The sequence below is a fragment of the Mirounga angustirostris genome, unplaced genomic scaffold (genome assembly GCF_029215605.1).
Source record: "Mirounga angustirostris isolate CCGP_5_RB_7025 unplaced genomic scaffold, mMirAng1.0.hap1 SCAF_1, whole genome shotgun sequence".
NCBI classification, from domain to species: domain Eukaryota; kingdom Metazoa; phylum Chordata; class Mammalia; order Carnivora; family Phocidae; genus Mirounga; species Mirounga angustirostris.
Window position 1 is genome coordinate 71,068,529 of NW_026991709.1, and position 24,828 is coordinate 71,093,356.

At 33.2% G+C, this 24,828-nt stretch overlaps 1 protein-coding gene across 11 annotated transcripts in view; it reads right to left on the reverse strand.

The window, feature by feature from the left end:
* DLG1 (discs large MAGUK scaffold protein 1) overlaps positions 1-24,828 on the reverse strand; it is a 250,368-nt gene that overhangs the window by 28,744 nt on the left and 196,796 nt on the right. For 6 of the 11 annotated variants that reach the window (XM_045903112.3, XM_045903111.3, XM_045903115.3 and 3 more), the window contains 4 exons: positions 12,936-13,050; positions 9,152-9,328; positions 6,317-6,386; positions 2,272-2,371 (listed from right to left, as the gene is read on the reverse strand). In XM_045903112.3, the coding sequence (XP_045759068.1) occupies positions 2,272-2,371; positions 6,317-6,386; positions 9,152-9,328; positions 12,936-13,050 (462 nt within the window). Of the gene's footprint in view, positions 1-1,548; positions 1,583-2,271; positions 2,372-6,316; positions 6,387-9,151; positions 9,329-12,935; positions 13,051-24,828 lie in introns of all 11 variants that reach the window. The other 5 variants (XM_045903117.3, XM_045903114.3, XM_045903118.3 and 2 more) reach the window with 2 other exon arrangements.

Here is a 24,828-nt window from a genome sequence, read left to right on the forward strand (position 1 = left end):
ACAGGTCTCTATAATGATTTAGCAGATAATAAAAATCTGTGAGTTTTTTAATGCTGAATCATACCACCTCTGAAACACATCATTCTCAAAATAAATTCTATAGCATTAAGAATCTATGGAAATATTTTCCAGTTTTAAAGATTTTCACTGATTATTTTCCCCAAAGGTAAAAGATTAAAAAAGGGTACCACCAGTAATAGTAAATTTGTGGCTCTTGCTGAATCGTAAAAAGGTACAGGCAAAAATAACCAAGTGTGTCTATATAGAAATAATTACATATAAAGCATACTGCCTCCAATCTAATACAAACCTTTAATCGTTAAGGTTAAAATAAAAGTACCTATACTTTAGATTAAAATTCCAGTATAAAGTTAGCATAAATCAAGGAAAAAACCTTCTATGAAATATGTTTATTAACGTAGATCTTAGAAAGTTAAAAGACATTGGTTTTATATGTACATATATATATATATATATTTTTTTTTTTTCTTTAACATGCTGGACATGGAGCCCAATGTGGGGCCTGAACTTATGACCCTGAGATCAAGACCCAAGCTGAGATCAAGAGTTGGATGCTTAATCGACTGAATCACCCAAGTGCCCCGATATTGGTTATATCCTTAATGACCAATAAATTACAAAAAGTAAGTTTTCAATATGCTTAATAATCCAAATAGAAAGAACTATCCAGGAAAAAACTTTTGCCTAAGAGATTACTTCTATGAGCTGCTGTCACCTAAAATAACTTAGTAATATTTGGTAAACTTTCATATATCATCAATTTGAGAACACCTAAATTTAAAATTTTGTTTGCTAAAAAATGACTTGTTTCATCCATTCACTCTAACATTTACTGAATGACTCCTATATACCAGACTGTACCAAGTTTCATATGAAGATTAAGTACTAGTTAGAAAATTAAAAAAGAACAAGACAAACCCAAAACCACTGACATCTTGGTTAAAGGAAAAACAAAGGAAAATATTTCTTGTAATTCTTTAAATAATTTACAACCTCCTTGAAAAAGAGATCTATAATTTCCATCCCCCTACATCAACTGCTACTTGAATTTGAGGTCCACAATTCTTTTCTATTAACTTAAGATTCATTATATTTTAGTTTCACATTATAGCAATGCTTTTCTAACACAGAATCAAAGTGATTTTAACTTGTTTTAACAAAAAACCCGGTGGACATAAAACTGCAAGATTATTTTCTACATTCTAATAATGTAGGCATGTAGTACTATTTTAAAAAGCTTAAAAAAATCCCTAGCAAAAGTAATTGCCATAAAAACTACAAAAAGGAAAACGTAATTATGAGTTTTTCAAATGACATGTGAAAAATGGAGCATTAGAAAAACAAAAGGTATGTATTATAGAAATAAAAATCCCAAGCACATTATTAATATGAAAAGTCTAAAAGCAATCTAAATCATATACCTCCTCATGCCAGAAAGGCGCTACCATGAATCTCAAAATGTATCTGAAAAAGGTAGGTCTGTAGATGGAGGTTAAAAAATAACTTGGGAGTATTTTGATCACTTACTCAGGCCTTTTGATCCCATGTCGTCAGGGATCTCCTGTAGAGAGTAGTTCCCAGAGAGCAAGCAATAAAAAGATAATCAAAGAAAATAGTTGTCAGTAATGCATAAAATTGGTGCTACAATAAGAGACAGTTCCAAGACCATTACAGGTGTACATATTTTAGAGAATTTTTGTAGATTTCTGAAAGTTTGAAATAAGCTAGCAGCTGAATGTAATGTACTAAAGGAATCAAAGTTCTAGCTTAGAGGCTGATTTAGGGTAGAGAAGCAAAATTTGGTATTATTTCCTGTTATTTTAAAAGTAAAATTCAGATTGTCTACATGTCCTGAAGACACAGGATAAAATGGAATGATTCCAAAAGATTTGTATCCAAGATTGTCAATGCTATACCTAGAAATCATTAAGTAGCTTCTCAGGTATCTAATTTTCCTTTGAAATAGTCTTTGAAAGCATTTTAAGTGTTTCTTCTAAGAACCCTTACATCAAATAATTCTATTTTAAACACAACTTAAAAATACTGTTAACTTTAAATTAAGAATTCCTAAGGTGCCAGAAAAAGTTAAGATTGGTATGCAAATTAATTTATGTCTGTTAAGTTGCTCCTGGTTAAGACAGTTGGTAACCTGTTGCAGCTCTTGAAACTGTCTCCATGGTAACAACCAACTGCAGGGCAGTAGGTCCCTCTACATTTATTTTCAGTTGACCACTGGATCCACATACTTACGGTCAGCATCACTTGTTTCCTGCTCACTCTGGTCCTTGTTCTTGTAGAAGGGGAATTTTCGGGAAAAGAGGTTCTTTTTACGCTTGTCATTGAATGACTGCTGAAGAAGAGAAGGAGGGGCAAAACAAAGGGATGTCTACTATCTGTGTGTACAAAGGCCCAGCCTAGCAGCTCTGTGGAAGCTGACTCTTGTGACCACAGTGTGCAGTTTGTATATGAATTTTATTAATCACAAAGTGAATTTCTAACTTTGTATTAACTCCTCTAACATTTCTCAACTTAAAATATTTAAAAATTTAGTGTAATTCAATAATACCTAGAAATAAGGAATAAGTGCTACCTGATTAAAAAAAAATACCTAGAAATAAGGAGTAAGTGCTACTTGAAGAGTAACTCAAATTAGCTACTACTATAGTACAAACCAGCTAATATCTGTTATCAATCCATATTTTTCTAGAAGATTCCCAGGTATGAAGTGCTCTATAGAAGTTATTTTAAATTGTTATTCTAGGCTATTCAAGTATTTTTTATGCAGTAGGTAATAATCTTCATTTTCCTCTGACTTGAGCATATTCCCTCCCTCCCCCTTTTGTGGCTCCAATAAACAAAAAGTCACTATTAAAAAAAAACCAAGGGCGCCTGGGTGGCTCAGTCGGTTAAGCAACTGCCTTCAGCTCAGGTCATGATCCCAGGGTCCTGGGATCGAGTACCACCTCGGGCTCCCTGCTCAGGGGGGAGCCTGCTTCTCCCTCTCCCTCTGCCGGCCACTCCCCCTGCTTGTGCTCTCTGACAAATAAGTAAAAAATCTTAAAAAAAAAAAAAAAAAAAAAAAGGAGAACCAAAACAACTGAGAAAGTTGCTAGTGCTGAATATTTAAAAACAATGAACCAATTTTTTTTTTAAAGAGAAAAAAGATAACTAAATGCTTATAATATGAATCAGAAAATGAGAATAAAACTAAGAGGGGTCCATCAAGCACACAGAATCCAGCAAAAGATTTATCGATGCTATCCCACCAAGAAAGAAGAGTCAATAGCTCTCCTGGCCAACTTGAATGCCATCCTAACTGGTTTATTTGTCTTTAAGCTCTACTATATTTATCTATTTTTAAAAGTATAAATAAACTGGAACCAGATTTAATTCATTGGCACCATATCTTGAATAGGGAATGAAAAGTTAGGTGTTTCTAGAAGCCAAAAAGGCATTGAAGATTCTAACAGTTATACAGAACTGCTATGGAGGAGCTGCACAGCTGATCTGATGTCCCTTACTACACAGATGTTGGAAACAGATTTCTTCCCTTTTTCAATATCCCATTTGTGCCTTCACAGATTTAAAACTATGCTGTATAAAGAAAGGTGATGTTATTAAAGAGGGATAACTTCTTTTGTAATTTCTGTCACAGACATCCATGTCTTGAAGGAAATGGCCTGACCTACCAATGACACTAGGAATTATTACTTTTTGAAGCAGGAACAATATAAAGGATAAAAAATCTGTTCTGACTTTTCTTGAGTTTAATCCAATGTCATAAAATGCTATCATTATTTTGAAGTATATCTACACCAGGAAGTATGTTTTGGCATGCTTGTATTTTTAAGCATGTGATGCCAGGCAATTAAGGTGCTGAGGCAGATTAAGTAATTTTTGGTCAAACTCTATTATTTGAAAGGATTTGTTTTGGTGGGAATCTTAACACAAAAACAAGATTAAACTTTTATTTTTACCTTTTCATATCAATAATTCAGGATTAATAAATTCATAGTTCATTAGTCCAACAGATTGTCTTGATTTCAATCCTAAAATTTGAAGGCTCTGATAACGCTAAGCAGAAGTTAAAAATTAAGTTGATGAGAAAAATACTGTCAAGAAATTTGGACTTATAACTGTCAAGTAGCATTATTTAAATAAAAATCTTTGCTTGGATACAAATTTTAGAGAAGAGAAATGAAGAAAACTTAAGTTTCAATAGAGAAAAATTTATGATAATCTAATTTAGGGAAGGACTAAATCTTCTTCATGAAAATCATCAATGAATTTAGTAATAATTTTTCTGGTATATAATAAAACTGCTATGTTTTTAATAAAGGTATTTATCCCTCCTACTGCATATATAGTGGCCAGAGTCAGTTTCACAGCAAACAACCAAAAGAAACATGAAGTTTAAAATGTTCTGATTTTTGATATCTTAGCAATTAGCCAAAATGAGATATCATAAAGATATCATAATATAGGACAGAAAGAAATGCCTGTTAGTTAAGAAAAGAATTAATTTTATTACATTTAATGTCCTCCAGATGAAGAATTTATTAAAAGTGAAAATAGCACAAAGCAAAGAAGATAAATATGTGTAGGGAAAACACAAAACTGAAGAAATATACTACCTTTGGATTGTCTACATTTTCAATACAAAATACTCTATTTAGTTACTTGTTATGAATGCTATATTGCAAGAGAGATAGTGTAATAAATATAAGAACTGATAAAATCACAAAATCATGATATATATATAAAGTATAAAATTTCTATATGCGGTATGTCAAAATAGCTAAATGAATGTTAAAAATGTTAATGAGAAACTGAAATGTTATAAGTCTGCAGTGGAAATAAGTCCATAAACCACCATGTAAGGAAAGGAAAAGAGGAATTCAGAATGGGAGATGGTAGTACAGAAAGAAATGCAGTTCTGCATCAATGGCAAGCGTATTTTTACCCCACTCAGTATCATGCATTCTTCTGGTGCTGTGTTAGGACACAGTGACTGTGTATAAGGTTGGTTACAGTCAACAAACAAGACTAAGATTTAAATATGTCGTTAATTCAGTTAACTTCTTACAGTATGAAAGAAAAGTTATAACATGCAACCTCATTTTCAATACACTGACAGTGTATTTTATGTATTTTACTAAGTTATTTTTAAGGACATGTATAAAACAAGCACAAAAAGCATTGTATAGATTTCAAATCCTGTTACTTGGGATTTTTTCCTTCCCCCAAATTTCTCTTTTAAATATTGCTTCAGGTCACACTACATAATTTTTTATTTCCTGAAAGCTGCAATTTTAAAGGAAATTATCATTTCTAAAATAATTGAATACATTATACAATTTACTTAGATTTAATTTCTTTGATCGAGGATATTGCTTATCTTATATTTTAAGCCTTTAAGTTTGAGTGCTTAGTGCTATCAGAGAAGCACAGATGATAAGATTAATTAATTTGCTGAGTTAACTTTCCACATTCATTTGAAATATGATCAAAAGATGTATAAAACTTTTGCTTTAGATTAAAAAAACAAATATAAAACATTCCTATGAATAGTATCTCAAAGCAACATATCTGTTCAGTTTATTTCTTCAGGCTATTACTACAATATCCCATTGTATTATACACATTGCACAGGACAAAGCCTGCAGTATCTCTTTCATCTACTGGCATCCATTAGATTCAAGCAGAACTTAAAATGAAAACAAAAACATGTTTAAAATTATATATGAAAGAACTTAGAAGTATTTCTTGACCGTCTTTATATAAACTCTTCCTCTACTGTCCCTTTCTTTATTCCCTCAAAATAAAAATTCATATTGATTCAAATATTTAAAGCATGGATTCTCTTAATAAATTATATTAGGCATGAAGGAGGGAAATAAAAACTCACATTATGACCTAGTTAATAATATTCTGGGCATATTTTCTGAGAAGATGCATTATTAAATTAGCTATCATGATTCATACAAGTTTCTAACTGGACATCTGAAGGCTGAATTTATTTCACTTGTAAAAATAACCTCACCAAAGTATGTTGTTAAGAATATATCAAATGATAGTTTTGATAATCTGGAAAGGTTTATAAAATGAATGCTTTAATTTAATAAATTACTTACTTCAGCATCTACTATTACAAAGCATCACGGCAAGAGCTGTTGATAGTTAACTCTTATGGCAAAATCCTTCTAATTTTAATAGTGTAGTTCCAGCAAGAATTATGAAAAAGCCCATTATTCTCAACTATTAATATCTAGAAAAAGACATTTCATATACTCACCCCTTTATCTCCTCTTGTTTTAGAATTAAATTTCACTGTTTTTAATCGGGCTCGTTCTTTCTTCTCAACTCTGTCAAAGTACAGAATGCTATTTTTAAAGTATACCAAAATATCTAAGGGTCTAATTAGAAATCATCAGAACTGATACTCTAGTATGGGGCATTTTTATATTCTAAAACCTTCAGTAACTGTCTAGGTTTGTATCCCAAAATTGTAATTTCTGAAAATGAAATACAGGTTTCATTACCAAACAAAACCACTTGTGACGTATCAAAATACAGTACATGTGTACTTATAGATGCACTCACATTCCATAATTATACTGAGATTATTATGAGGAACCACTTCTGAGTTTTGCAATTTTCTGGATTTTGTTTCTTTTGTTATTGTTGTTTCAATATTAGCTTAGCATGGGGCATACATATATGCTAAAAATCAAGCATAAGAGAGAGAAAGCCAACAGGGCAAAATGTTAACAATTGGTGAAAGTAGGTGAAGGATATGTGGGTGTTCCTTGTACTATTCTTCTTCTTGTACTTAATTTTCTGTAACTCTGAAATTTTCATTAAAAAATGGGAAATACAAAAATCGAATTTAACTCCAGTGATAGATTTGTGTAAATACATGAAGTAACCAATTATAGTATATAAAAAGAGTTCTAAAGAGCTTTAAAATATCTGTGGAAGGATATACAAGACCTGGTAACCTTGTTATTCCTCTAAAAATGAAAAGGGTGCCAGGAGTACAAGGTTAAGAGGAAGCCTGTATAGCTTTTAGATCTTCTGATTTTTGAACCATGTTGAAGTGTTAACTATTCAAAATAAGTAAGCCAACAAAACTACATCAAAACAAATGTTTCATGTAGATTGTAATACCAATATGAACTTTGTAAAATTTCATGTCAATTAAGCTTTTTATCCTTAATTTCAACATAGCAATTATGTTAGTATATAGCAGAAAAACTTACCAAAATAGTCTACGAATAAATGCATTTTCTTCATTACCTAGCGATACAGTTTTACTGAGGGTACAGAAGAACCTTAGCAGTCATGGACTTAAAACTCGTTTTTACTATTCTAGAACAATCCATGACATGATGAGAGAGTCCACAACATGTTAACTAATTTGTAATTTTGCCTGGGCACTTACTGAGGGCATTGCAAAACTAACATTTAGTGAGTAAACGTTTACAACTCAAAATGGCTTTGTTTTCTCATCGTTACCTTGTTCACTAAGTAGCTGAGTGACTTAAATTGTGTTTATTTGTAAATACTGTTCCTGAATAAGAGCTGAGAACTATAGTAACTACAATTCCTTGTGCTATTAGAAGGAAAGAGGTCTGAGAAAGAGAGAGTTCTATTTAAGAAAATACAAGTTTTGAATACATTCAAGAATGAGATGGCATAATTAGCTGTGGTTTCATATGTAGCTTATGGAAGAAAAATTATATTCTATAATTTTATTTATGAATTTGGAGATTTAGAGAGGTCTTAAGTCTCTTGCAGCACTTTTAAAAACCAACTTTACAGAATTTTTATACAAAATGAAAAGAATCTTTTTCCACCAAAGTCAGTGTATTTCTCATCTGTTGCAGGCACACATAAAGCCTATGCAAGATAGGAGGTGCCAAAGGATAAGACAATTTTTAGGAACTCTGACTCTGATATTTAAGATGTGAGGTTTCTACTGACTCAATGAGGCACAGAGACAGAGGAAGCATTTCTGAATTTAAAGTAGACTACATTCTATTCCAGGAAAAAAGTTATGCTGAGGGCTGAATTGCTAAAAGAGGAGTTGCTACCAAATATACGATCTAGCCAAATAGTTGGATCTTGTTAAATACATGGATCTAGCCAAGAAGAGTCATAAATCCCAAAGCCATAACTACAAATCTTGGTAATACCTTAATATTCCTACTCTTCAACTTCTATAAACAGTAATATAAATATATATAGGTAGAGGTCTATAAACAGGTATATGATTTGGCATGCTTATCAATTATAGACTCTTAAAATAAATATTACATCATAAGCTTGACCTGAAGTGAATTAACCAGCTAGAATAAACATTAATGTCTCATTAACGATTTTTGTTGGCTATCTTAAAACTTAAAAAGACTTTCAGGCAATGATTTGCACGAATTGGACCTCACAAATAAGTTATTTGGGGAGAATAATGAACTGACATTTTAATAGCTTTCCCACAAAAGTAGGGACATTCAGCAGTATTTCACAGACCTAGAGAGGGTCCTTTACGCTGGGATCATCCTGTTCAAAGACTATCTCCACTTAACCACTTTTGCCAGTAGATAGTAAGTATGCATCACTATAATAAATGGTTAAAAAGCAAAGAGGAAAGACCAGTGAATGCACCAATACTTCTAAATTAAGCAAGAAAAGAGATGTGAAGTAAATACCAGATACTTCTAAAATTTTTTATTTACACTTCCAATTAAGTCTAAAGGAGGCAATTCACACAATCAAAAATCCTGAAAGTACTTAGTAGGTTTCATTACCACCTACTTGGAGAAAGCACAGAGGCTTTTAAATCTTTTTCCCTCCAATGGTATAGATACACAGCAAAGTTATTTAAATATATTTATTTTGTTCTGAGCAACTAAGTAGGAGCTTTAGAGAGATTTCTCTTTGGAGGCATCATATTCTTTAATTATGTCACTGGTTATAATATAAGGTGAACAAAATTAAATGACTGTGAAACATAATATGGAAAACTAAGCATAAAATCACCCTCAGTAAAATAATTTAAAAAATCAACAATTATTTGTCTATGTTGCCCTACTTTCAAGTGGTAAGACTGTAATGGACTTATACTTACCTGCGCTTACTGGGAATTACCCCAACTTCGTCACTCTCCCCATCTGGTGTAACCTGCCTGGCTTGCCACCATTCATCATCAGAAGCATTAATAACATGGAGGATATCTCCAAATTTGAAGTTCAATCCCTGACTGGGAAGGCCACTGTCTTTAGTCTTGTCATAATCAAAAAGGGCTCTAGATTAAGAAGAAAAAAGTGCATGTTTATTTGGTGTTTTTGTTGTTTGTTTTAAAGATTTATTTATATTTTAGAGCGATAGTGTGTGAGAATCTTCAAGCAGACTCCCTGCTGAGTGAGAAGCCCAACAAGGGGCTCCATCTCACAACCTTTGAGATCATGACCTGAACTGAAACCAAAAGTCGGATGCTCAACTGACTGAGCCACCTAGGTGCCCCCCACCATATTTGTTATATTACCAATATTAAGTTAACATAGGATTCTGAAAGTGTATATAATCCAGATAAATAAACAACATACCACAGTAGGCAAAGTAATGCCAAGCTCAAGAATTTGCACTATATACAGAAAGACAAAGAGACAAAAAAGAAATAGCAAAATTGACTTACAGTAAATTTTTAAAATTAGGTATACTACCTTATTTCTCTCAATACTGAATGAAAAATTTTTAAAAATGTTTTTAGTGTAATCCAATGGCAAGCCATATTGAATTCTAAAATGAAGACAAACCTAGAGAGTTACTCTAAATTAATAAACAAAGAGTAAATATTAAGAGGCACTCTTCTCTTTATTTTGGCTATACAAACTGGGTAAAACAAACTCCCTGACAGATTTGAGTCATTAGTTGTGGACTATAAGGATGGATTAACAGAGTGATTATTTTGTCAGTTAATTATTCCTTCCATTTGTTCACAAAGCTAGAGCCAATAGAATTTTCAGAGTCAGTAACAATGATGAAAACTAAGTACAGATGACTTTGCTGCCAAATATTTTGGAAAGAATACTGTATTAATATAATAATTGCAAAATGTTAATCTTTTAAAATTTGATAAAAAGAAAAATTGTGTTCTATTACTTAATGTACAATATTTAAATTCTTATCCAAAGTAGTTCTCTTAAGGAAAGAATCCTAGCAATTACATTTATAATACAATTTGTTCATTTTTTGGTTGTAATTTGGCAACTGGAAATTAGGATACAAATCATAGTCCTTTTTGTGTTAACCAACTTTTTTTTTTTTAAAGATTTTATTTATTTATTTGAGAGAGATCAAGAGTGAGAGAGCACAAGCAAGGGGGAGCAGCACAGGGAGAGGGAGAATAAGGCTCCCCACCAAGAAGGGAGTCTGACACGGGGCTCGATCCCAGGACTCCGGGATCATGACCTGAGCTGAAGGCAGATGCCTAACCAACTGAGCCCACCCAGGTGCTCCGAGTATTAACCAACTTTTTAAACCTATCTTTTTTTAAAGTTTTTATTTAAGTTCCAGTTAGTTAATATACAGTGTTAATATTAGTTTCAGGTGTACAATATGGTGATTCAACACTTCCATACAACACTCATACTCATCACAAGTACACTCCTTAATCCCCATCACCTATTTAACCCAACCTCCCACCCACCTCCCCTCTGGTAACCATCAGTTTGTTCTCTGTAGTTAAGAGTCTGTTTCTTGGTTTGCCTTTCTCCCTCTTCCCCACCCCCGTGTTCATTTATTTCTTGAATTCCATATATGAGTGAAATCGTATGGCATTTGTCTTTCTCTGACTTACGTATTTCACTTAGCATAATATTCTCTAACTCCATCCATGTTGTTGCAAAAGTCAAAGCAAAACGTTTTTTATGGATGAGTAATATCCCATTATACACACACACACACACACACACAACTTCATTTTCTATTCATCAGTTGATGGACACTTGGGCTGTTTCCCTAATTTGTCTAATGTAGATAATGCTGCTATAAACATGGGGGGGGCATGTATCCCTTTGAATTAGTATTTTTGTATTCTTTGGGTAAATACCTAGTAGTGCTATTGCTGAATCTTAGGGTAGAACTATTCATTGCTGCAGATTAGAGAAAGCTTAAATGGGGTGTGTGAAGAGAGGGATATTGAAATAATTTACTCCACAAGACTCTAGAAATGCTCAGGAAGTAGAAGTGTACAGAATCCAGCTAGGCAGAGGTAAGTTACAGCAGTGAAAACAGAAGAACTGGTAGAAACACTTCATATAGCACTTAGACCCTCCAGATTCCTTCTCTTGTTCCCAAACCCATAGAAGACAAGAGGTTTAGTTTCTAAAGAAATTGAATCTGAGAAGTTCTGTACTTTGGAACTTGGTGGGGAGGCTAAAAACGGATTTTTTTTTTTTTAAAGATTTTATTTATTTATTTGAAATATATAACTTGTAAAAGTATTTACTTCTTTAAAAAATAACAAAAAGGAAAGATGATTCATTAAATGTACCTAAAACAAATATAAACTAATGTTTTGATTTTTATGCTTTTGTAAGTTTTTAATGATCACTTATTAAAGATGACACCTAATTATACTAAAATTAGAAAAACAAGAAGAAAATGAAAAAAGTATAAACAGAAATGTTATTCCTTTTTCTGTGGATATCAATATCACATAAAACACTTTAAGGACTCTGGAACAGAAAAATTTAATAAATATTGCAAGAATTAGTGGAAGGAAAGAAAAATCTGATACACTAAGGATTCCCAGATCATTGGTAGGGCAGAAGGAACGAAAGGGGTAGGAAAAGAACAAGTGAAGAAAGTGAGAAAAATTTCCTATTATGTATCACAGAATAAAATTATTTGAGAGAATAAGTCATATCATATGTAAACAAGTATAGAGTACATGCTTGTTTGTATAAATGTTTTTATACACATATGCAAACATGTACGGGATACTTGCTAATTTTACTTAACATATATCATCTCTCATCAGAAGAATAAATAAAATATACTAGGAAATGTTCCCCAATAGCATCAGAAGGACTGAAAAATAATGAAGAATGGTAGAGATTACCTGTAATCATCTATTAAAGTTAAAATAAAATAATAGTATAATAAAGCGCTGAGTAAAAGCTCTGCTAAAAAAAAGTATACAGAATACAAATATGTCATCTGTATTAAGTCCTATCAGCCAGTAAAATAAAAAAGAACAGTTTATATACTAATGGTATCTATTTACTATTATTAGATTTATTCTATCACATTAATCAATTATAGAAAAATAACAAGCTTGTCTTCTCCCAAGTATTCAAAAAATACATGTAGAAATTTCCTGAATCTGTGTCCTTTACTGAGGCTATTCACATTTTAAGCTATTATTTACATATGCTCTCTTTGCTATTATGGAAATTGCTGTAATAATTAAATGTTACTCAGAGAACATTTTATTATGAAGAATATTAAGTAAAAGTAAGTGTTGGATGTTGTGACATACCAAGCTACAGTATAGTCACTCATTATTATTCAAGAGGTTGTATAACTTTCATTAATAGAATTACAATAACATTCCAACTCTTGAAAGACACACTCAGGAAATCAATCATAAAATAATGTTTCCTTGGTATGCAATATAGTTTTCTTTCTTTTTTTATAATATTTTATTTTTAAATAATCTCTACACCCAATATGGGGCTCAAACTCATAACCCCGAGATCAAGAGTTGCATACTCCACCGACTGAGCCAGGCAGGAGACCCTGCAATGTATTTTTCTATAGTAAAACTAACTCAGTCATAGTAAAAAATGTGAAGGACTTTGCATGCATAAATAAGGACTGCCATAATTAGAAGTAAAAAAATTTACCTGACATAGAGGGATCGCTTCTGGCTAGTTCGAAGAGAACCTGATCCTGAACTAATGCTACTATTCATCATCTGCTCCCGTAAGTCATGTATTTTGGCTTCAAAACGACTGTATTCTGATGGGAAAAAAAATAAAATTTATACTTTAGATTCTAAAATAAGTTACTTGAAAATAAAGTATTAAATATGTTAGCGGTCTTCTTTGGATTAAATGTGGTTAGAACCTTAATAGAGTAACCTATATAAGATTTTGGCCAAAATGCAAACCTCAAAAAAAAAAATTAACAATTTTCTAAATGTACCATAAGTTAGAATTGGCGGAATGAGAACTTTCTCATATGCTATCTTAAAGTTCATATCACATTTAATCAATTAAAAGACAACTGTCATGCATCAAATACCAGTATCAATCTCATATTACTATCTAATTTAACTGTAAATTTTAAAAACTAAAACTCATAATTTATTCTGATTTTTATACTTAAAAAGAACAATCCTATAATGATTTGTAATAGATGCTTTGTTTACTGCCCTTAATACAGCAAAAATATGTCTTAAAAATTAATAAACTAAATTTACTTCAATTCATTTTGTAATTTATAAATTTTCAAAATGCCAAAATAGGACACAAAGCAATTTGAATAAACATTTTAAGAACGTTTTTATATAAAAACAGATATGATTTTGAAGATGAACTATTTTAGACTATATCATAAAAACTACCAAATCTATTAAAACCTTAGGCACTTTTTCAAATATATTGCAATTATACACTTACACACTTTTATACCTTCTTCTCTATTTATAATAAACAAATTATTTTATAGAAATTAGGTTAGAGCTCATCAGATTTTCTTATAAAACCAGTCTTATATCAAGAGCAAATCCCTTGCTTGGGAGTTTGTATAGTTTAAGAAGACAGAGTAAGAGTAAGCGTGATTACTGTGGAGTTATTCTTCCTTTTACCATAGTTACGAAGTTTGTTTTATGGGTACTAAGATTAACTGAAGCAACAATTTATCAAAAAACTCAAAGACATTTAAAAGCTCTCATATTAATATGTAATAAAATGTTATCTTATTGTCCTTTAAAAATATAATAGAAAATTTAAAATATAAACGTTAGTAGACAATATAATGTACCCATTACAATTCAACAATTAACAACTCACGGCAAGCCTTATTTGCGTAGACACAGCTAAGATACAGGCAGACTGATGGATGGAGATATAAATAAAAATATAAAGTGAACTTTGAGTTTATACTGGTTCTTCTTCTTTTTTAAAAGTTTTATTTATTTAAGTAATTTCTACACCCAACGTGGGGCTTGAACTCACGACCCCCGGATCAAGAGTGGTATGCTTCTCTGACTGAGCCAGTCAGACACCCCTAAACTGGTTCTTCTAATTAAAAATTAAGACCGTTAGATTTTTAATTTATCTGTTCAATCATATCTGTATGTGCTTTCTTGCATAAGAGGAATTCTAGTTCTTAAGACACTGGGAATAACAGAGTTCTGCATGGTGACTTAAAATTTTATCCACTATTACATTCACAACAGCTTTAAAATAACACCACCACCAACTAAGACCATGACATCATTACTGAAAACAGCTAATTACTTTCCCTACTTCTTTTTATCTTACTTAGAGCATGGTCTAATAGAGAGAGAGAGAGATATATACAGTTTAATGGCTGTTTTAAAGTGACTCTGAGTAGTTCCTCCCTAGGTGTTAATGTTGCCAATTGGATATACATTTAGGTTCATTTGTTCTTATTTAGTTTCACCTTCAATTTTTAGGGGTTGCTTTTAAAATTTTTCATTGTTTTTAACAGGTAGGTAAAATAGTTCCAAGGTTGTATCTGTAAAACAAGGATATTAAAGATAAAGTTTAACTTCTAACCCTCTCTCCTACCCTACTCTGTCCTGGTCACTATATATAAATATTTTAAGAAAGGATTATTATAAACATTTAAAGAAAGGCTTTTTTAGTATTTATTATAAACATTTAAAGAAAGTTTTTTTCTTCCAGGGGCACCTGGGTGGCTCAGTTGGTTGGGCATCCAACTCTTGATTTTGGCTTGGGTCATGATCTCACAACGCTGAGTGTAGAGCCTGCTTAAGATTCTCTCGCTCCCTCTCCCTCTGGCCCTCCACCCGCCTCCACTTCCCTCTTCTAAAAAAATAAATAAATAAAAAAATAAAGGTTTATTCTTCCATTTCTTTTTAAGATTTTATTTATTTTTTTAAAGATTTTATTTAATTTATTTATTTGAGAGAGCAGGAACACAAGCAGGGGGAGTGGGAGAGGGAGAAGCAGGCTTCCCGCTGAGCAGGGAGCCCGATGTGGGACTCAATCCCAGGACCCTGGGATCATGACCTGAGCCGAAGGCAGACGCTTAATGACTGAGCCACGCAGGCGCCCCTATTCTTCCATTTTTAATAATAGAAGCAGATACACATGTATATGTAAATATATTTACACATACTTATTCTGTGTTATTTTAATATATATGTAATATGTAATTATGTATATATTACATATTCACACACACATATATATATATACGCATTGCTCCTTTCTAAACAGTAACCTACACATTTCTTCCAACATGCTTATTTTACTTAACAGAAAGTATAGTAATAGTCTTACTAACAGTAATAGTAAGGACACTGTATGGTAGCATATATAGACATCTCTCATTCTTTTTTTTTTTTTTTAAGATTTTATTTATTTATTTGAGAGAGAGAGAATGAGAGCACATGAGAGAGGGGAGGATCAGAGGGAGAAGCAGACTCCCCGCCAAGCAGGAAGCCCGATGCGGGACTCGATCCAGGGACTCCAGGATCATGACCTGAGCCGAAGGCAGTCGCTTAACCAACTGAGCCACCCAGGCGCCCTTTTTTTTTTTTTTTTAAAGATTTTATTTATTTATTTTTGACAGAGAGATAGAGAGAGAGCACAAGCAGGCAGAGTGGCAGGCAGAGGGGGAGGGAGAAGCAGGCTCCCCGCTGAGCAGGGAGCCCGACGCGGGGCACGATCCCAGCACCTCGGGATCATGACCCGAGCCGAAGGCAGCCATTTAACGAACTGAGCCACCCAGGCACCCCTCTCATTCTTTTTTAAGAGCTATATAGCTCTTTTGCATTTAGCCTTTATCTCTTTGTTAGAAAAAAAATACTGTAGAGTTAGATTCTGCTTTATCAGCAAATCTGAAAATTGTTTTCTTTGAACAATTAAGGTAACTTTCGATATAACTGAAGTTGTTTGATCTCAGTTCTATTCATACTATTTTATACTTTATTTATATATATATATATGGCAAGCCTTCTGTATCAACAGTTGTGTCAGAGTATATTTTCCCAAGACATGTGCTTGCATCCCACATGTTCTTGTACTATGTGACCTTGACATTCCCCCATCAAGAGGTGGAGTCTAATCACCCTCTCCTTGAATTCTGGCTGGCCTTTGACTCACACGCAAATGAACATGGTAGAAATGATTATATGTGATTTTCAAAGTTAGATTAAAAGAGGCCATGAAACTTTTGCCTGTTTCTTTAGGGATGCTTGTTTTGGGGTTAGTCAGATAACCATGGAAGAAGTCTGATAATCCTCAAAGCACCATGCTGCAGAGGTCCCATGATGGTGTTCTGAGCCCAAACTTTTAGCCAGTACCACCAAAGCACAAGACAAGGGGAGTAAAACCATTTTGGGCCCTCATCCACCAGCTGAATCCCATTAAGTGACCTCAGTCTATGCCACAAAGACCATCCAAAGTCATGACTGAATTCCTAATCTACAGAATCGATAAAATGGTTATTGTTTTAATCCACCAAGCTTTGGAGCAGTTATGAAATAGTAACTAGAACACACTCTTGCTGTGCAGTCTATTTGTTTACACATACACAAACACAAAAGGACAAGCCTTCCTAAATTTAAAAATACATATTAAATTCCTAAAACAAGGAATTATATAAATATATACGTATATATAAAAACTAAATTTATATTTTATAAATATATTTATAAATGTATTAAATTATTTTAAATGTTTAATATTTCATAAAAATATTCAAATATTTAATAAAATATTTAAAATACATTTATATACTTTCAAAGACAAATATATAAATATAAAATTAGGAAGGTTTATTCTTCTGTTCTAATGGTAATCTTTTGTTTGGTTTTTGCCCCCTTCACCATGAGCAATCTCCACAGAGCCAAACTGAAATATTATCCTTTTATATCCAGTTTAAACTTTAAAGCAATTAGAAAGCTTATACTATTTTCATAGGATCTTCAAATTTTCCCCATTTTCTGATAATTGTACTTTATCCAAATTGTCAGAGCATACAGTCTTTTCATATTATATATTCTCCTACTTACAACTAAATTAATTGTTAGCACCAGTCCTTAGGTCAGTATCTCTCCCAACATTTTGTGTGTCTGAAGTTTGTTCTTTCTTCTCAGAGTGACCTGAATATCAATCTGTTTATACATTTGACTGCAGCCTTTATATATGAAAGTCTATTTGATTCAGTTTCTTTCTTTGATTGAGTATGCTGACTACAGTGTTTCCCAAGAGCCACTGCTGAAGTTCTAATGACTACCTCATTTTCTTTCCTTTAAAGGGCATTTTTTTTTTGGCCTTGAATTCCACTGAATTTTTTTTTTCTTTACTTTTTTATGTTGAGATTTTTGTTATTTATTTGTGAAGTTAAAAACAAGTGACAGAAAGTAAAAACTTGCATACAATTTTTGTTTTTTTCTCAATTTGTTTTTAGTTTCAATGTCATCCTGAACAGATGGAACAGGACAGACCAGTCCTGGGAGTGAGGGAATTCCAGGGGAATGGAGCCAGGCAGAGAAGGAGAGCAGAGAGGCTGCGGGGCTTGGAGGGCAGGGTGTGTGTGTGTTTTTAATCCCAATAATTTTATGAGAATTTTTCTCAGTGCTGGTTATCACCTTAGGTAAACAGAATGACTTTTTGATATGTAGTTTGATTTTTTTAAAACTTCAGGACAGTTTTCTTGTTTATACACTGTTAGTATTTGTTCTATATGCATTGTTTTGTTTTTTTTTTCCTTATGTATGCTGAATATTCTTTGCCTACTCTGTCATTCTCAAATCCTTTTTTATTCTCTGCTTTTCTTATTAATATATTTTCTAAAGCCTGAAGCAATCAGAAACTGTTTTTCCTGAGCCATTTGAGAGTAACTTGCTACCTTGATGTCTCATCACCCTTGAATACTTTGGTATATATTTCCTATAAATAACGGTATTTTCTTATGTAACAAAGCCATCAAAATCAAAAAGTAACATTAATACATTACTATCTAGTGCTCACACCCCACTGAAGTTTCCCCAATAATGCCCTGTATAGCAAAAGGATCTAGTCTGAATCATGAGTTGTAATATCTGAGCATACATGCATTTAGTTGTCAGATCTTTTTAGTTTCCTTCAGTCACAACAGTTCCTCAGTCTTCCCTTGACTTTGTAATCTTGATACTGTTGAAAATTACAGGTCAGTTATTTTATAGACTGTCTCTCACTTTAGGTTTGTCTGATGTTTCCACATGATTAGATTCTGGTTGTGCAAATTTGGCAGGAATATCAAGGAAGAGATGTTATGTTCTCTCCATTGCACCCTGGCAAGTAGTTTTACAATTTTGATTTGTCTCATTCCTAATGTTATTAACTTTCAGCACTTGATGGAGGTTGTGTCTGCCAGGTTTTTCTACTGTGAAATTACTTTTTCCCTTTGCAAATAATAAGTTATTGAAATCATATATACTTCTCCATTCTCATCAAACTTCCAACTAATTCAATTATTTTTATTAGTAAAGACTCATGATTTCCGAATTTACTCAGTGCAGTATAACCTCAAATTGTTGCTCAATATAGCTCAAATTGTTCTCAATTTAGCCAGTGGGAACCCTCTCAAACTGGATATCCTGTCCTTTTGACACATCTCCATCATTCCTTGAGCATTTCCTTGCTTTCTGGCACAGAATATTACAGAATAATCTAGTACTTTCCCTGCCCCACCCCTGGAACTGGCCATTAATCCAGACAGCCATGGTAATTTTGGTGGGGAAGAGTATTTAGAAGCCAAGATCTGAGAGTTAGGTGTGCTCACTGCTATTAGGTCCAGGCTCTCTCAGTGGACAGAGCTAGAGAATTATGTGCATGCATGTATGTGTGTGTATACACACACACACATTATATATGTAAAATAGACATTTATAACTATATTTGTTTATATAAATTGAAAACCTTATGTTTATACCAATTTCTCCAATTCTAATCTAATATTATAGGTTTATATTTTAGTTTTCTCCCTTTCCATATTTAGCACTTCTCTAAAAATGAAAATTACAGACAACATTACCTTTAGCATATATGTATTCATCGGATCAATCTCTCTGTAGGTAAGGAGTCTTCCGTCTCTACTACCATCCACTTCCTTGACTGAACTCTAACTAGTCTGCTCAGACTCTCCTCTTTGTTAAAACTTAATTTTTAAAATAAAAGTTTTATTTCTAATAATTTTCTAAGTTTCATCAACTCATTTATGTTGTCCTTTCATATACTCCATAATTATTCTTTAACTTGTTTTGAAATATTAAGATTATACTTTTATTTCATGGGCATGTTTTCCTGGCATATTTTCACTGTGGAGATGTTATTCTGATCCTTATTTTCATTTTTCAAACAGGTTTCCATTGGATTCAGTATTGATCCTTTTCTGTTGTTCATTTTTATGTGGAATTAGTTTTCCTGAACTTTTATTTTTATTTATTTTTAAAGATTTTATTTGAGAAAGAGCAAGTGAGTGAGCACATGCACAAGCGGGCAAAGTTAGGGTGGGGTGGGGGAGAGGGAAAGCAGACTCCTTGCTGAGGAGGGAGCCCAACATGGGGCTTAATCCCAGGACCCTGAGGTCCTGGGCAGATGCTTAACTGACTAAGCCACGCAGGTGCCCCAGTTTTCCTGAACTTTTAGATAAGACTATTTTGGGTTAGGATAGCTTTTCTATCTTCACAGCTCTGGAGCTCCCTCTTTTGTTGTTTCTGACAAATGTTCCAAGATGTGATCTCATACACTGTTAAGATTTCCTGGTGGTGTACTTTCCTTCTACTCGTCCATACCTTCTATTTCCTTTGGCCCTATTATCCCTATCCTGCTCAATTTGGATTTTATTCTCAGAAGTTTTCTCTTAGTGTAGGGCTTTGAACTGAAATGGAGCTATCACTGGTTAATTGTGTCAGAGGGCCCTTCTCCCTCATACCTTATTGTAGATCCCCTGCACTTAAAATGTAGATTGTGCAAAAACCCTTAGAGTTGTAGATACTGTTCTCAAATTGGCCACTGCATTTTCTAGTGGGTACTGACTGGATTTTGGGCTTCTTGTGCTGCTTCCCCTTGTACAGATGCTGGTTATTATAGGGTCTCATAGCTGTTGATGACTTGTTTATACTTGCTTGTATTTTGGGGTTCATGAGTTACTTTTCCTCTAGTTTTATTAAAGATCTGTTAATAAATTTTGGTTTTGCTATCCAATTTTATTTTTTTTCTGGGAATGGGGAGGCGGTAGTTCTGGGCAATTCAACTTTAAATCTACTATCTTATTTTTAATTTTCTATTTGTCCCACTGCTCTATCAATCCATTATTTTAGTGGTCGTCCCAGAAGATTATTAGGAAGTGATGAGTTTTCAGTATAATTTTATTACTTTTGTTTTTAATATTTTAATCTTTTAAATATCTTATTTGTACATTTACTTATTCATTCACTTATTTTAAAGATTTTATTTTTTAAGTAATCTCTACAATGTGGGGCTTGAACTTACAACCCTGAGATCAAGAGTCATGGGCTCTCCTGACTGAGCCTGCCAGGTGCCATTATTTTAATAATGACTGTATTTAACTACTTCGCCAAATTCCTGAAAATTCGATAATTTGGCTCTTCCAAGCCATTATATCACAGCTCTTATACAAAAGCGATGTCTGTGCTTCCTTACTGCCGTAACAGCTCTGTGATGCCTTTAATAAAAATGTTCATTATATTTCATGGAGCATTATTAGTTTTTTTCAGTGATTTTGCCAGTTGAAGTAATGAAAGTCCTAGTGACTTAAAACATTCTGCATTTCAGAAATTTAAAAACCTTCTGTAAAAAGAACATGTATTTTTTTCACATTACTTTTTATAGTAAAGAAGAATACTCTTTCCTAAGAAGTAACTACGTTACTAAAAGTAGCAGTTAAAGTCTCTTCAACATTTAAGATACTGGAGAGCTAAGTCAATTCCTGTTAAGTTCTTAAATTTGTGCCTCACTTACTCTATTCAGATTTTCCTATTTATGGTCTTTACTTAATACTAACAATTCCTCCTAACCATCTGTCTGTTCAGAACATACTTCAACACTTTCCTCAAATTTACTTTTCCTTTAAACCTCCCATTTCATTTAGGTAGCTAAGATTCCTCACTTTCCTTTCTGTTCAATCAATTAATATTTTTAGCTCTATCAATTTCCACTGTATATCCATCCTGTATACATTTTCTTAGATTTTATTTTTGGGGGAGAGTTTAATTTCTTTTTTCAGTGAAGTTATTTATATCGCTTTCCTAGAAATCATACCACAACTCATTCCAGGAAAGCTATACTGGAAGAAAACGGAAATGTTATACAAAAAGTTTTCCCCATTCAGCATTTCAGAAAATTTCAAACTTGTCATGAAATATATTTAGGGAGTCTCTGAACTGCTGGCTGTAAGTTAAATAATATGTGTATGCTTATAAGAGGAGAGATAATGTTTAACAGCTTATTTTCTGCATTTTGTTCCCCCTTTCAACTTCTAATCTTTGTTTTGATTCTGCTAGAAGTGAAAAGATGGAAGAAATTAGGGGAAGAGTGCGGATAAATGGTATCTCCCCCAATCTCTTTAAACTTGCAATCCCAACTGTGAAGAATAAAACTCATTTATACTCTATAATGAAATATATTAATTAAATGTAGAACTTAACAACTGAGAGCAATAACTCTCAGAGAATAGATACAACTGGTTTAGAAAAGAAAATGGGAAATGTTCTGAGTAAGAAGGCAGGCTGGTTAGGTAGTAGGAAAGGGTAGAAAGATACAGGAAGGAAAGTAAGAGACTAAAACAAAATTTAATTAGGAACCAGCTACAGAAAATCACTCTAAGAGATGACAAATGCTTGTTTAACAAAGAAGTGCCACTCGTCCAATACAACCTCTCCATTTAGTCTGTACTTCTCCTCTCTTTGGTTGTTACCAGAAGAAATAATGGAAATAAAATGAGGAGACTGGGGTTAAAACTCTACCTCTGCAGCTGAGATTTAAATTAAAGCTTTGGAATTGAGACAAGTGGCTCTGATCAAATCTCACTTTTCTAGATTTCAGTTGTCACTTAAAAATTAGGAATAATAATATCAGTTTCAAGGAATTTTTTTTCCTTGTGGGAAAAAAGATCACAAATTTATAGTTTCATGTTAAGTTTAATTCTTTTTCTTTTCTTTTTCCTTTATAATATCATTGTAATATTATCAATATTTTTTAACCAAAAATTTAGATTTAAGGTCTGAAAGCTGATATAGTGTACTTGAGGAACAATGAGATAAAATATTTAGGCTTTTCAGGGTGTGGGGACCCACTTGGAACCCAGAGTTGTCATAAAGATTACTTTAAACTGAAGACACTGGAGATTCAACAAATGCAGAAAGAAGGCCTTCCCAGAGCTTCCCTTATCTGACCAAAGGAAATAAGGCTATCATAAATCCCCTCTCCTGGGGAGTATTATGGCTTTGAGAAGGGAAGACTACTCTTATTTATATATAGACAACATTTTTACAAACTTTCTCCTAAAAATCCGTTTGTTTTTCCTAAAGAAACCTATTTGTTTTTCCCACAGAAGGTTTTCCTCTCTTTTTTCCATACTAAGTTAGGTATATAAGCAATTAATGAGCCCTACTTCTTTTGCTGGCTCCTCATATGCATATAAAATAAACCCTTTTCTCATGTGAATCTTTTGTCAGTTTAAGTTGCAGGCCCCAGCAACTGAAACTAAAAGGTTAGAGAGAAAGTTTTTCCTCCTCTACGAAGAGGCTAGAAGAAATCTTAACTATGTAATAGCCGTATAACTGGCAAATTACTTAAACTTTTTGTGTCTTTGTTTACTCACCTGTAATGTAAAATGGAGGTAACAGTGCCTACCTTATAGTTTTTATGGGAGTTAAAAGAGTTAATAAATGTAACATGGTTAGTACCATATCCAGCACACAATTTTTCTAGTATATTCTATTACCCAACCCATAGGAAGCTCTTAAACTATAGATCAGAAACTATTCGTCAAAATTTTGTAACTTCTGAATACAGAGTCAAACACTAGCATAGTAATTCCAGTGCCCGTGTTTGATTAGAGCTATAGATCCTGAAAGATAAAAACTTACTCCTACCAAAAGCTTACCTCTTTGCCTGTTTGTATGAATACATGTATGTCAGATTAGCAATGAAGCAGAGAATCCCCAAAGGATTTATCTTTAGTAAAGTGAAGATACTAACTGCAGAGATGACTGATTAGCAGAGTGTCAGATGACTCCTTTTATACTTTTTTTTTTTTAAAGATTTTATTTATTTATTTGAGAGAGAGAGAGAGCACATGAGAGGGGGGAGGGTCAGAGGGAGAAGCAGACTCCCTGCTGAGCAGGGAGCCCGATGCGGGACTCGATCCTGGGACTCCAGGATCATGACCTGAGCCAAAGGCAGTTGCTTAACCAACTGAGCCACCCAGGCGCCCTGCTTTTATACTTCTTAAAATGGCCAGTTCACTGAGAAAGAAAATCTGAGCCTTCAACTTATATCCTTGGCCCTCATAGCAGTTACACACTGATGGTGTGGAATATATATATATATTTTTAAAAAATGTTGTACAACAAAAATACATTTGTTAAAAATATATTAAAATGAAACATAAAACTATATAGCATCACTGCCTTATAAACAAACAACGTAAGTAGCAATACAGCAAGGAGGACAGGTGTCTTCAAAGTACCCAAAACATGCTTTTAAATTTTAACTCTATTTTTGGTCTCTGTTTTTTTTAATCTATGATGTCATTTCTTCTCTCTGCCCATTTAAATCCTATCCATTCTTTAGGTTTCCAGTTAATCCCCAATCTTATTCTATGGTAGCTTTTCTTTTCTTTTTTTTAAAGATTTTATTTATTTATTTGACAGAGAGAGACAGCAAGAGAGGAACATAAGCAGGGGGAGTGGGAGAGGGAGAAGCAGGCTTCCGCGGAGCAGGGAGCCCTATGTGGGACTCAATCCTGGGACTCTGGAATCACGACCTGAGCCAAAGGCAGACGCTTAACCGACTGAGCCACCCAGGTGCCCCTCTATAGTATCTTTTCTCATGCCAGGCAACATGAAGTACTTTCTTTTGAATTCCTAAGGCAAAGGCTGTCTTCTGTGCTCTATTGGTACTTACCATGTTTTTCTTAGGCAATGGTACCATAGCTATGGTAAAAGAAGAATACAGTAAACATCAACATTGCCAGACTAAGCACTCATTAAAATATTCCCAGTGAAAAGTATCTAGATTTTGAAGGTTAATAGATCAGGGACTGAATCCTAGCTATTACTAGCTTTGTTATCTGAATCTATCTCAACATCTGTATGTATTTCATAAGGCTCTAGAGCAAGGTTTAAATAAGTAACAAACAGGCACCTAAATAAACATCTCATTATAAACTGTGTTAAATGTTATAAAGAAAAAATACCACAGTGCTATCAGAAACGGAATCATGAGAAAGAGCCAGCCATACAAAGAACAGGGAAAAAGAACACTCTAAGAAAGTACAGAATGATCA